Raw genomic sequence first — 14,162 nt, forward strand, 5'->3', positions numbered from 1 at the left:
AATGTAATTTAATAATTAGATGCATTTTACCAAAACCTGGTATTTTTGAATTTTTTAAAAGTGCCAGCATGGGGGTTCAGATACATCCTGTACCTATATTCTGTTAAAACGATTGTTTTATCATCCACTAACCTATTTGTAATGAGCTAGAATAAATAAACATGAAACCAAAAAGTGCAAAACCTTTCAACTGAGAAATGTCTCAGAGATGGAAAAAGGGCAATTTTGATATTTCTTTGATGTAGAGATTAAACTGCAGATGCCACACTGTTTTGTGGGCTTACGCAAAAGAAATCTGGAGCTGTTCTCTCAGCATCATTTTATTTACACCACCATGTCACATGAGCTGTAAAATATACAGTTATGAAGCATCATAACATATTACAGGTAAGTTATGTGACAATAGTAGGAAGATAATGGGATTAATTTATTCTAGCCTAAGAAAACAGTTCAGAATCATCAGTTTTGTGGCTCCCACGAGTTAGCGGTTAGAATCCTTTCTGTACCTGTGGTATTCCTGTCCCATGATTTTGACATCCCTCTTGGATGTGCCTAAGACTGCTTAAGCCACATTTGAAACTGGGATCCAGGAGCTTGAGTCACTCAGATGCGTTTTACTTGGTACTCTCAAACCACAATGAGAATCTTGGCCTTGATAAATGTCTTTTATCTCTAAACTTTACTGAAAAAGCATACTTCAAATTTTGTTCTGAGAAGAGAGAGCTAAGGAAATCTTAGGTACTAGCACGGAAGTTTAACTTACCATGTCTTTCACACTGAAGACTATGTTGGTGCGGTAATTCAAGAAAAGAACCACCACAGAACCTTTCTTTCTTATGCACTGGTCAAGAAGGAAGAGTGCAAAATAATTTTTGTCAGTACAGGACAGGACAAGTTCTACACTTAGAAGTTTTGAAAATAGGTAAATCTAGAAACTAGCCAGTTACATTCAGAAAGTACACCCCACTCCCCTTCCCTGCATTGTAGGAAGTAAAGAGCCTGGAAATAGTTTGCCTCCCAGTTTTTAAAAATATGCTGAAGCATTAAACAAATAAGAGTAAAAATAAGCTCTTTGACAAAATGCAGAATATTCTGCTTGGAAGGAGTCAGATGTACAAACATTTTCCCTGCTTGTCATTCCACTTAACTGCTGCAGATGATCTGAGAACATGTCAAATGTGTTCAGCTGGTCTGAAAACTTTTCCTAAGTTCCAAGTAATTCCCCAGCATTAAGGTAGCAAACACATTGAAATGAAGTAATTGGCACCAGTCACATAGCACGCAGAGTTTAAATTAGATCTAGGACTTTGATCTAAAGCCAGATTTTCAGAAACAATATCAATTTAACCCTCCTGCCACTGAAGTTAGTGAAAAAATGGCTGAAGACAACTGAAATAGACTGCGTTATATTTGTAACAAAGACTGCGTTGTATTTATGGTCCTCTTTCTCAAGGATGTGAAACTGCTCTGCTCTTCACATTTTGTCATGGCAACATTACAGCATTTTATCAGGTGCCATGACTCTGCACGACCCAGTTGTTCAGGGCAGCTTTGCTGTACCAGTTTCCGAAACCCGCTCGCAAACTGGATGTACTTGGAAAGCTCTAGCTGGGACTTGAGCCCATTTGGCCCAAACAAGCAAATCTTGGCTTATAGTTGCAAAATAACACTTGGGTGCTGGTCCCCAACCAGTAGCATGCAAAGAGTTGGAAGACTTCATAGTGAAAGCAGGTCTTCTCCCTATTAGATCTTTCCTCCACTCACTATACACACGTTAAACATGGCTACTTAAATGCACAGTAATTCATCAGCTTTTTGAGTGGAGTATGCACACAGTGAACCACCGCGTGAATTAAAAATATGTAATTAAGCAGCAGAATTTGAACTTGAGACCCAAAACCACTTATATGCTTGCTTACGATCTGTAGAAATGTCATTTATTTCCAAACCATTGATTCATACGGGATTTTTGTGAGAAAAACGTAAGCAAAAATTCCAATATAAACTCATATACATCTATGTATCTATATATAATTGGTTCTATAAATGAATGTGGTTTAAAAGGCATTACTAATTACTTTTGAGTAGTCTTAATATTAGTGTTTAGGAAGGGGAAATTTTCACTCCCTTACTTCATCCTGAATCTCAAAATTACGGCTAGTAAAACCATGGTGAAGTGATATTTTTCTTCAATGCAGAACAGATTTGCAGGGAATGCAAAACATTTACAGAGCCATCTCTTGAACAGGATAGTTTAAGGGATTCAAGTGCCTCTGGTCATGGCTGATAAGAGTAAAAGAGGGAGTGATCTGATTCATTATCCTGGCCCTTTCAAACCCTAGCCGGACATTTCAGCACAATCTCACAACTATTTAAGAGACTGTATTGCCATGAAGTTTGGAATGAAAGCAAATTTTGAAACCTTGGAAGTTGTTCTGTAACAGAGTTGTCATGTTCTGTTCGATTCTATTGCAAGGAGTGGGATCTCCTCTCCAGGAGCAAATGATTCACGTTGGTTTCCCAGTGAAAGTCTTTCCACCTTCACAGATCCAATAATTGCACAATTCAGACAATTCTGAGTCTCCTGGAAGGAAGTGCTGGCTATCAGGGGCACACGCTGCAGTAAAAGCCAAAGGGAAATGCCTGTTAGATTTCTAGACAGGCAACGTGCCTTGCCTTTGCTGAAAAGCCTTTTCATCGTTTCTCTTCCTCTCACATATGCATTTTCCCCTCGTCTTTCAGCTGAATGTTAATCTTACTGTACGATTTTATAATCTATTACAGATTCCTCTCACCAGCACAGCATATGATGCAATATTAGGATTTTTCCCCTATGTCAAAAAGCCCCATCTGTATTAATTCTCTTGTGTAAACACCCTCTGTCCAAGCTTTGCCACTGCCCCTTTACATGGTTGCAAATGATGCTGAATATACCAAAGTGGGATCTTTTTTCTTTTAAACTGTTTTATCTATTGTTTTTCTTTGGCTTTCTTGCTTAGTTGATTTTTTCCTGGTTTTCTTTCTTTTTTTTTAATTTTTGGCCAGGGACTAGCAGCATTCATTTTGTTCAAACGTTGTGTGACTATTTGCTGCTAGCATCAAGAAGACTCAGGGTAAGCTGCTGCAAATCCTGCTTCAAGGAGAACATACGCTGCCTCTGAGATAAAGAGTTTTCTGTTGACAAAATGTATTCCAATACAAGAGATGAAATTTAATTACATGGAATTCCAAATTTGTGCTGTAGCATTTCAGTCAGTATGATTATTAATAGAATTAATAGTGCTCAGCAGAAATGCCAGGCTCAGACCCTGGTGGAAAGAAATTAATAGCTTACAGTTTTATTTAAACTTTCTGTTGTTCACTTTCTTCTCTTTTTTTCCTCTTTTTATTCTAGTCAGATACAGAGTTTTGGGATAAAATGCAAGCAGAATGGGAAGAAATGGCTCGCAGAAACTGGATTTCAGAGAACCAAGAAGCACCAGGGCAAGTCACCATCTCAACCATTGAGAAGGTAACACAATCTTGTTAATGCAGTACATCCTTCCTGTGAAACTCTGAGATGAGCCTCAGCTGTTCACGGGAAGCCAAGCAAACACTTGGGACATGGAAGCTAGTTTTACCCAAAAGAGCTCATCCTCCCAGACTGTCTGTGAGCAGGGTAGACCTAAAACACCTCGCCAGGGTGAGAATACACTTAGACTTGCACTGTGCCTAAATTCAGCTGCAAGGACCCCAAAGGAAAATGGATTATGGGCACTTCAGCAGACAGGAACTTGAGGAAAGCACCAAATAAAAACATCTGGACTGGCACATTCAAACACCCTTGAGGACAGAAATTATAGAGATTCTGTCTCTCTTTCATTCTCTCCACTGTATGTTTTAATTTGATTTATGTTCTGCAGCTGATATTGCCATACATCCTTTAACACTGCAGTGGCAGGAAAAGAAAGTCAAAATTTAATTAAATACTAAAAAACTGAAGTACTTGCAACACTGCTCTGTATCTTGAAGGTTAATGAAGATTTCAGCGTTTGAACTGAACAGACATCAGATTACAGGCACTGCAGGGACTCAACTCCTTGATGTGTGCCCTTTACCATCAGAATTGGACATACTGGGCTCATGCTTCTGATGTTATTGCAGTCAGTGTGAGTTGTTGCCGTTCTCTCTGATGGGAGCAGGAGAACCCAACTTAAGTACCAATGAGTATAACTTTAGACCTAAAGTGAAAATAAAGAGAGCAGAAACATAAAATCCAGTGATGCTGATTTTTTTACTCTTCTTGTCATTGAAATTTCATGGGGGAGCTCACGCCGTTTTCATAGAACAAAGGATGTTTATATCCATCTGGAAAATAGCGAGTCATTTAATTTTATAGAGTTGCCATTCCTTGCTACAATGCTTCATCATGGACCCGTTATCTCTCTTCCCCAGGGTTATTATTTCCATACTGAGAATCCCTTCAAAGACTGGCCCGGTGCTTTTGAGGAAGGACTGAAAAAAATGAAAGAAGGTGACCTGCCAGTTACAATCTTGTACCTGGAGGCTGCTATTCTACAAGAACCCAATGATGCAGAGGTAGTCACTCATGTGCCTTTTACTGATAAAAGATAAAGTGACTTCCTTTAGAGTGCAGTGAGGGAATGCTTTCGGGGCTCAAACCTTAGCGAGTCACGGCTGACTGAAACATTGAACACTAACGGTGGTTTTGGAATAGTGTGTGCTTTGAAATAGATGAAGGTGAGGTCTTCATAAAATGAGAATGTATTCTTGAAATTATAGCATTCAAAAGAGACTACCTTTCAAGCCTTCACTTCTTTTCCCGATGTCTTCAAACTAACTTTTAAACACTGCTGTTGAAAAGATCAACATTTTTGACGCAAGATGAATGTTGACAATTTTTTAAAAGTTACAGCAATTTCTGCATTACTGATGTTTTCAGTGTGTATATTTAAAGTCTGTTTTCTCTGAAACATGAAAAATATTTACAGTGCAAGCATCTAGATCTCTTTAAATCTATTGCTACAATAAATTAAGCAGCAGCGTTTTGAAAAGCAGAGAGAATCCCCAGGCCCTCTAGAATCTCTTAAGCCTGTAAAACTTGATAATTGTTCTTCACCATTTTCCATAAATTTCTAGCCACATCTAAAATATACAGTAATTCAAGAAATCAGCATGTAATCGTACAGTGATAGAATGCCTTTGCATTTACTGATTATAACTATCATCAGGCCCAAAGATATTCAGAACTGCACTGACTTGTACTGTTGGGATGCACGCCATAGGAAAATCTGTAGTTAGTGCTGGACAGATCTGCTATTCTTATTCACCCAGCTGCTTAACAGTGATTATTAATTGTAACTCTGCTTACAGTTGGGTATATATAACAGAATAACACAATGATGATTATTTTTGCAGGCCTGGCAGCTCCTGGGTATAACACAGGCAGAGAATGAAAATGAGCAGGCAGCCATTGTCGCCCTCCAAAGGTAGATGAAGATAATTGCTAACTGAGGGGTCTGATGAGTACTGAGTAATTGAGGCCCAGGTGTATCTATCATACCTACCTTGTAACATGGAACATCTACTTAACTAAGTAAAGCATTGACATAGATATAGACATCTTCCCAGCGGCTTCAGAGGGATGACTAGTAATAATATTGCTGTTTGATTAAATAAGTGCAATATTTAATCGAGAAATTTAAGTAGTTTTACGAAAGAAAAGTTACATGGCCTGATAAACATGAATTAGGCATAATGCAAATAAAGTGCCTTTTTAATATTCTAGCCACTTGTCATAATTTCTGTGATCTGTTCTTTAATTAAGTGGTTTTCTTAATTGGAATGAGCTTCTTTCGGCTGCTGAATATTAAACTGAGGTTAACAGAGATGTGAAGATCACAGTATGCTTGTATGTAAAATGTCACTTCAAAAATGTCAGCATTATTATTATCTTTCTGTAGTGGGTTTTCATGTTTCTGTTTGAAGCAAGTACCCTCTCCATCAAGTTACCCATTGAGTCATTTCACCTAAGGATACTCCAGCTTGATTATATATAACTTATCAGCTTACCTGGAGAGAAACCCAAGGGGTTGCCTGATTCAGGGCTTGCCCATCCCCACAGTTTTGCAACAAGCAACAGTGATGTTCACAAAATAGACTAGATTCTGTTCTCAGTTAATGGTGTTTAACCACAGAAAGACGACTTGACTTGAATGGCTCCAGCTTTACGAAAGACAATCAGAATTCACGATGACTGAGAGGCTTCATAAGGATGGAAGAAATTGTGTCTTCAAAATACTTTCTTGTATAGCTGCAAACCATATTAAACTGTTCACATGAATTTACATAAAGCTTCTTTGTTTGCTAGACAGATACTAGAAAAATGAATCTACCTACATCTACTCATAACCACAGGGATGAAAACAAAACTTGTGTGCATACATCCATGTACATATGTGCCCGTGCACAGCAACGTGCGTGCACGTATGCACATATACATAAGCACATTGCACTCAGCACAGCAAAGCCAGTTTGTTCTTTAAAAGTATTATTGGGTAGATCTTACTTGGGTGAGTGATTTTTTACACATATTATTTGGGCAGGATTCAAGAACTGTGTGTGGCTATATAAAAAACCCACCTCAATATATTTTTATTTTCTGCCTAGGTGCTTGGAACTACAGCCAAACAACCTAAAAGCTCTGATGGCCCTGGCTGTAAGTTATACTAACACTGGCCATCAACAAGAAGCCTATCAAGCTTTAAGAAACTGGATAAAGCAAAATCCAAAATACAAGTATATAGTGAAAAGCAAAAAAGGGTCCCCAGCACTTACCAGGAGAACGTCTAAGACATCAGAAGAAAGGTAAACGCAGTGTAAATGTTAATGACAGCACTAGAAATGATGGTGCATGCTGTGCACCCTTCCTCTGTGACAGTCCAGCCTGTTTCCTGTGATGGAAGACTCACTGTCTCTAGGGGCAGGAGAGGGAAGCCAACACAGGGCATTTGGTTTAGCCACTGAAGGCTACATCTTATGCCGTTCCTGGAAGTTAAGGAAAAAAAAAAATAAAAAACCACAAACCTAAACAATTCAGAAGAGATGCTTCCCCTCAACTCCCATCACTTTCCACTGACCCTGCCTGCTGCCACTGTATTCCCACATCCTCATTCTTCAGCTGCTTCCAAATCCATACCAGGCCTGTATCTTGCTTTACATGTGTTTTCTTCCTACCGTTCACCATATTTCCTGTATCCCAACCAAGCCACTAGAATCCAGGAATGATAGCCATTTTGCAATGGGACATGGCTTCAGGTCACTGAGAATACTGGGAGGTAGCTTCTGCTCGTTAAACAGCCATTCTGGTTCTATCCAAAGAGCTAGGGTGGCCAGTTTCTCTGGCATCAGCCTAGCACACTGCAGTGGGAGCTGGAGCCGTTGTAAATGACAAAAAACTCATGAGTTGACAGCCCTTCTTCATGACACCTATAAATATCTCTGATCTGGGAGATGCGTGTCCTTAAAGGCATAAACATGGCTTACATACCTGAAACACTAGGGTTTAGGTATCTAAGTCTGGCCTTATGTTTTACTCTTATCACTTCCAAGCCCTGGCTTGGCAAGATCATTCAGTGTAAGCAAATATAAAATATGCAAGTTCTGCTTAATTGCCAAGTGTGTTATTTTACTGTGGCTTCATCCCACTGACATCTGCTGGTGTCATTGCAAAGGTGTTATGAAACCTACAGTGGGTGCAGAAGTCTTAAATTCTGGCATCCTTTTTCAGGGGTCTTGGCTAGTCACTTGATGCGTTTCTCTTAAGAATGACTACTGGTTTTGCCAATAAAGAACTCTCTTACGTCCGAGATACACATCTCATTTTAATAGCTTTAATAAGCCTTTATGTTATCTCTGTTGGGTTCATAGCTGCACGTGGACTTCATTATACAGGTGAACTTTTTATTCCAGACTTGTGTTTACAACAGCACCTGGAAGTAAATCTTTGCCATGATGGAGTCAAAGAAGCTTATTTTCAAATTTTAGGATCACCTCACTTTTGATAAATCAAAGATAAGGATTTTAATTTCTGGATGTGCAATCAATATTGCAGTATTTGCTCAGAGCTGTAAGATGAAACGTTAAGTTATTTTTCACCCTTGTCTAGCTCATTACTCGAAGAAGTAAAGGATTTGTACCTGGAGGCTGCTCACCAGAATGGTGATATGATAGATCCTGACTTGCAGACGGGACTCGGAGTTCTTTTCCACTTGAATGGAGAATTTAACAGAGCAATAGATGCATTTAGTGCTGCTTTAACTGTTCGACCAGAGGTACATCTTACGCTTTTACATTTTTAAGAATTTGGCTTTACAGGCCATTTTTTTTCTCCCCTTTTGATCAGTCTAATATTAATGATATGTCACTTCAGTCATTAAAATTTTAATACCTGAAATAGAAATGTTAATTACAAGACAGTCCCATTTAGAAGCAGATTTATACATGTCCAATTTCTAGCTGTGTGCTCATTAATTGTACTAGTTATATAAAGTTGCCTATAATCATGAGTCAGAACCTCACATTCCATGTCAATTAAGAGAAGTTATGATGCTGTTATTTACTGAAGTACTTCTAGTGTTGCAAGCAAAAATGAGCTATTATGTCCTTTTTGACACCTATGGTAGAAAACATGTTTTCTCACCAGGACTACACATTATGGAACCGTCTTGGAGCAACCTTGGCCAACGGGGATAGAAGCGAAGAAGCTGTCGAAGCCTACACACGTGCTCTAGAAATACAACCTGGCTTCATCAGGTCCAGATACAATTTAGGGATAAGTTGCATCAACCTAGGCGCATACAGGTAAGTTACAAAAATGTGTAAACAAACAAGTCGGGGATCATAACTACCAAGTAAAAATTCATTTTCTAACTGGAGTTATCTAAGGAGGAAAAAAAAAAAATCAGAATATAGCTAAATGATCGTAGTTATTGTAAAATTTTGTATTTATTTTTTACAAAGGACTAGCAAGGTAACAATACTTTTCTTAGAGCCACAAATTCTATGTAACAGATATACTTAATTTGTGTTAAAATAATATAAATCCCTCATTCAGCAAGCTACTCAAGCATTTTTTTGTAGCTGGAAGTGCAAGTACTATTATTACAATCAGTGGGATTGTTCTCACACTTAAACTTAGTCCTGTGCCTGAGAGCTTTTCTGAATGAAAATAAAAAAGCCTATCTTCAGAAGGGAAATTTCAGTGACACTGCTTCAAGCAGGTAATGCCCTCAAAACCACTTTCCGTACACCCTTCAGGAATCAAGGGTGATATTCCAGGGTCCCAGCAGCCAGCTTAAGATGAAGGGGACACAGCATTGAAGACAATATCCCCAGATGTATGAATAGACTCAGCTCGGCATTACTACAAGCCACGTCCACTTATTTAAAAGAAACCAAGCAAGAATACAAAGAGACTGATGAACTGCACTGTAAAATAATACACTTGAGTCTAGCATAGAACTTCAAAAAGTTTTACTCTAGTTGTTAAGCAGATTATATTGTTTTTCCCTTCTTCCCCACAGAGAGGCTGTCAGCAATTTTCTCACTGCTCTCAGTTTGCAAAGAAAGAGCAGGAATCAACAACAGGTACCCCATCCTGCTCTGTCAGGCAATATTTGGGCAGCACTTCGAATTGCTCTGTCCATGATGGACCAGCCAGAACTATTTCAAGCTGCCAATGTGGGTGATCTAGACATTCTGTTAAGAGCTTTCAACCTAGAGCCGTAATAAGTATCCACAAATCGATTAAGTTGTATTAGGAAACAGAAAACTCTTTTTATTACTCATCTCAAAAAGACCACGTTTTCACGGCTGTAGATCAGTAGGGGAATTCTCTCGGACATTATTCAAAAGGAAAAGTTCAAAAGCACAAAACATTGTAAATAAATTCAAACTCAAAGAACTGAAATGAGCTGCGGCTAAACGGACACAGGCCTGACGAAGTAGCCATTCCTGAAGAATCCTCATCCCATGCAAGCTATATCTCTCTCTATATACACAGCTCTACAAAGAAAAATATATTAAGAATAACCCTAGATAACTGTTATTGCACACGAGAATGGCAAGCAATGCATCCGAGGATCCTGCTTAGCAGCTCATCGCACCATGTCGACATCTCTTTGCCCCACAACGTGGATTCCCTATCTTCATCGAAACGTCTTCTCAAGGTCCATTTTTACCACAGCTCTGAAAATAGATGCATGTTCAATGGGTGTATTTGGGTTTGAATGTATTTATTAGTTGGCAGTCAAGAACATTTTGGCTTCCAAAGGTACCTCGATTAATTTGGGCCCAATTCTGCAGGCTTGCAGAGTTGTAAACCGTGTGCAAGATTGAGAGGAACTCTGTGCATGGAGGTCTACGAACTAGGTCAAATACATACGGGAAGGCCAAGTGTTGCCAGCAGAAGCAGTAATTTGCACTAGAATTGTTGTTGTTTAAACTGGGTATCCTTGATCTCAGACAGAGCATGTCTGCTGCAAAGGAGCTCACAGCAGGATCTGCACCTATCTATGTACTTACGCACTTTAATCGTTCTTTTTGTAAAATACTGCTATGCTTTTATTTTAGTCACTAACAACGGAATGTGCGGGATAGCCTTGTTGGCATAGAGGACCAAATATCATTTCCCGAAACGTGATGAGAGGGTTTTCAATATTCTTATATTTAAAAAAATGCAAATACAGCATAAACTGTTATATCTGTTAGAAAGATGATTCTATTATGCATCCATCAGGTACTACACACATACACGCATGTGCATGCACATACATGTTGTATGTGAATTATGTCATTTCAGAACATAAGCCACAGATCTTTATTGCAAATAAGGAAAAATCCTTTATAGAAGTCAATGCCTGCAAGCCATGCTCAAGAAGAAATTTTCCCTGAAAAAACTGGTCCATATAACGCTCGTAGGGTTTAGACTAAGATTTGATCCTGCTGTTAGGGCAAGCAGCAGCAAAATCTCAGCGTCCTCCATGAGATCTAAAAGATCCTTAGGTCACATCAGTATTTGTGGCTGCTGAAAAATGTATATCCATACACAGCATCTTAATTTGCCCTGATTGGATGAATGGGGAACAGTCCTGGGGGCAGTACACTGCCACAAGATGAATGCATTGATTCAGCTACAGTCAAACACACTCAGCTCAAGGTGAGAGTGTCAGTCAGACAGGAATAGAAATTTTTAAGGAGGCAATTTTCAGTTGCTGATATTTTTAACATTTTTCCTGAATAGTGAAAGATAAAAAGTGTAATTAGGTGGCTACTCTGTTGATCTGTGGTCAGGAATTTAACATGCAGGGTAGCTATTGGAATATGTTAAAGTAAGGCAAACAGCACATTTCCTATAAACAGCATTAAAAAAAAAATCCATCTCAATCAGCTGGATAAAAAAAAAAAAAATCCAACCACACAGATCAGAGAAAGCAGCTCTGTGGGAATTGAACAGTTTCACCAATACAAACCTAAAGTTTCTTGCAGCTGTCTGTTATTGTGAGCAACCCTTAAAGGAAAATTCCATCTGAGACAGTGCAACCACTGTAGCTAATCACCAACTACAGTTTCTTAAATAAAAATAATAAATTCTCATCAAAAAAATAAAAAGCCTGCCCCTCACTCTCTCCCATGGAATACAGATGCTGCAACAGCTACGGGAAATCTTTTAATAGTGCTTTATTAATCCATTGTTTTTATATATATTCAAATTTCTCAATTAAGTGTTTCATAACCGATTCCTGCGTCTTTCTCTGAGGACTGGTTATCAAGGACTGCCTGGGAATGTCGTTTTAGCTAAGTGGGCTGCTGTATGCATATCTGCTGACAACAGTTTGCCCTTTGCTTTGACAGCGATGCGTGATGACAGCTCGTTATTGATAAGGCAGAGCAGAAGGTGCAGTGCAATCGAATCTGGGAAGTGACAAGGGAGCAGGGAGGCAGCTTTGAGAAGAGGCTGTAAAGCGAAGGCATATGCACTCAGATACTGCCTGATGCCCTGCCGTCACGCACGTTCTTCTGGAATATCCTCCGTACTGTGGGGCAGGATAACCAGTGCTTAGCCAGAGGAATCAGTTGTTCGGGAGCCTTATGTTTATACATTTCAGATTGAGAAATCAAGCAGTTAAGGGTTTTTTCCTGAGTGAGAATGCCATGGGGCATTTGATACTGATAGCAGCAAGCTAACCCTCTCCTCCTCTAGCATGTGGACGAATAACGCAGCAATTCTGTTAGGAAAACCTAACGCAACTCCTAGCACTCCCAGAAAGAACAAAGCAGGTAGCTTTTGATTTATCCCGGGATGCACTGCTCAAACCCGCATTCCTCTGCTGACACACGTCCAGGCCTCCGCGACTGGTACAAGGAAAGTGTTCTGTGCAAACCTGGAAACAAACCACTGGGGCTGAATGCTGCCTCCCGAGGGGTCAGGCCCCCAGGCTGTCACAACCACTGCAGTTCTGTAGTACGGGACGCAGGCTACGAAGCCCCTGCAAAGAGACGTGCACACTCGTGGAGATGATCCCATCCTTTCTCTCCCAGCTTAGCTAGCCCGTGGCCACTTAACCACGTACTGCTGACCAGGACACCACGTGAGGGAAAGACGGAAGCGGACAGACTTAAAGGGGATGGTGGCACATCTCCTCATGCTAGACACCAGTTCTGGCCCAGTCTGTGTGGGAGGGTGGCTGCTGAGCTCACCGTGCTAACAGGTCAGGCTCAGCAGCTCGTGGTACTTCTGGGGACTTCTTCAACACCCTGGCCTTTGTCATCCTCCTTCAGCCCCCACTGCCAGCGCAGGAAACAGGATTAGATACAGCTCTGACCTCCTCACAGTGCTTCTTAAATATTCAGTGGCAAGTTGGTATATTTGCCTGAAACAGCAAGAGGAAAAACACGAGGACGCTACAGCATATTAACACCCTGAGGAGGAAATGCATCTACTGCACTTCTAACCAGGCGTGAGGTAGGATAAACAAGGCGGCCGCTGAACACTAGCAGATTGAGCCTGAGAGTGAGAGACAGGACATCTGGGTCCTGTTCCCAGTGCTCCCTGTAAGGTCGACCAAGGCAAAACCTCCTGACTTGCCCAGGTGTGCTGGGAAGGAAGATGGGCAAGTAACAGCATTGCACGTGAAGGCACTACACGAGAGCAGGGCAGTGCTGCTGTCCCGTGCACTGCAGGCTTGCGGGCAGCACTTGTATGAATTGAAAGGAAACACACCAACACAAGGTTGCTCCGGTCTGTTAGGAAGCGGTTTCACCAGAGACTAGCAATTTCAGCCGGAGACTCAGATATATATCAGGAGTACAACTGCATAGCACCTATAGGGTGATGTCAAATTAGGGTGCTGCAATGGTTTATCATCATCTCCCACCCCTGTTTCCCCTTGTTACTCCCCTCTGTCTCCAGGGGTGATTTATCACTGCCAGGTAATTCATTCCAAGTTTTTGAGTCTTTCTTCTATTTTATATTTCATTCCATTAAAAAAATGCTTTCCTCTGCAAAACCTTATAAATATGTGTGACCCATAGGTCTGATCCATCACGCAAAAAAAAAAGTCTGTGGTCAGGAGCGCTCAGCGCTTTGCAGGACCAGCTCATGTGCACGTATTCAGTTACCAGACAGGGGCTGGCCCCTGGTACCACTGCACACGCTGAACAGACACTGAGATCAGTGTGATTATTTATGGAGGAAGGCAGTAGACTCAGTCCTTGCTGAGCTCTTGAAACTGTAAGACTCCAGAAACCTGGCTGCAGTAGACTGCTTTATGTCAGTTAGAAGAAGTGATCTCATCTTCAGGTAAACAGAGACATATCTGTATCTAATGGTATTTTCTCAAGATCTGATACATCAGAGCACTTGTAAAAATATTGAGAGGAAGGTTCAAACGACACCGAACCTCACATGACAATATTGCATGCAACTGCACTGACAACCACACTGACACGTTAACACAGAGCACGCGGTAACGCTGCCCGAGCACGTTTACCGGCTGCGTGAAGAAGGCCCACACTAGGCTGTCTGTAACCTATTCACTGGTATCTTCTATGGGATATCTTAAGTACTTGGCTCCTGCCAAGCTCAAAACTGCATTATTCAT

At 40.5% G+C, this 14,162-nt stretch overlaps 1 protein-coding gene across 2 annotated transcripts in view; it reads left to right on the forward strand.

Moving 5' to 3' along the window:
* PEX5L (peroxisomal biogenesis factor 5-like) overlaps positions 1 to 9,789 on the forward strand; it is a 38,807-nt gene extending 29,018 nt beyond the window's left edge. For both annotated transcript variants that reach the window (XM_010154824.1, XM_010154825.1), the window contains 7 exons: positions 3,395 to 3,511; positions 4,435 to 4,578; positions 5,419 to 5,489; positions 6,670 to 6,867; positions 8,168 to 8,333; positions 8,705 to 8,862; positions 9,585 to 9,789. In XM_010154824.1, coding sequence (XP_010153126.1) covers positions 3,395 to 3,511; positions 4,435 to 4,578; positions 5,419 to 5,489; positions 6,670 to 6,867; positions 8,168 to 8,333; positions 8,705 to 8,862; positions 9,585 to 9,789 — 1,059 coding nt within the window. The remainder of the gene's footprint in view (positions 1 to 3,394; positions 3,512 to 4,434; positions 4,579 to 5,418; positions 5,490 to 6,669; positions 6,868 to 8,167; positions 8,334 to 8,704; positions 8,863 to 9,584) is intronic.
* The last annotated feature ends 4,373 nt before the right edge of the window (positions 9,790 to 14,162 follow it).

This window comes from Eurypyga helias, unplaced genomic scaffold (assembly GCF_000690775.1).
Source record: "Eurypyga helias isolate BGI_N326 unplaced genomic scaffold, ASM69077v1 scaffold13447, whole genome shotgun sequence".
In the NCBI taxonomy this organism is placed as follows: Eukaryota; Metazoa; Chordata; class Aves; order Eurypygiformes; family Eurypygidae; genus Eurypyga; species Eurypyga helias.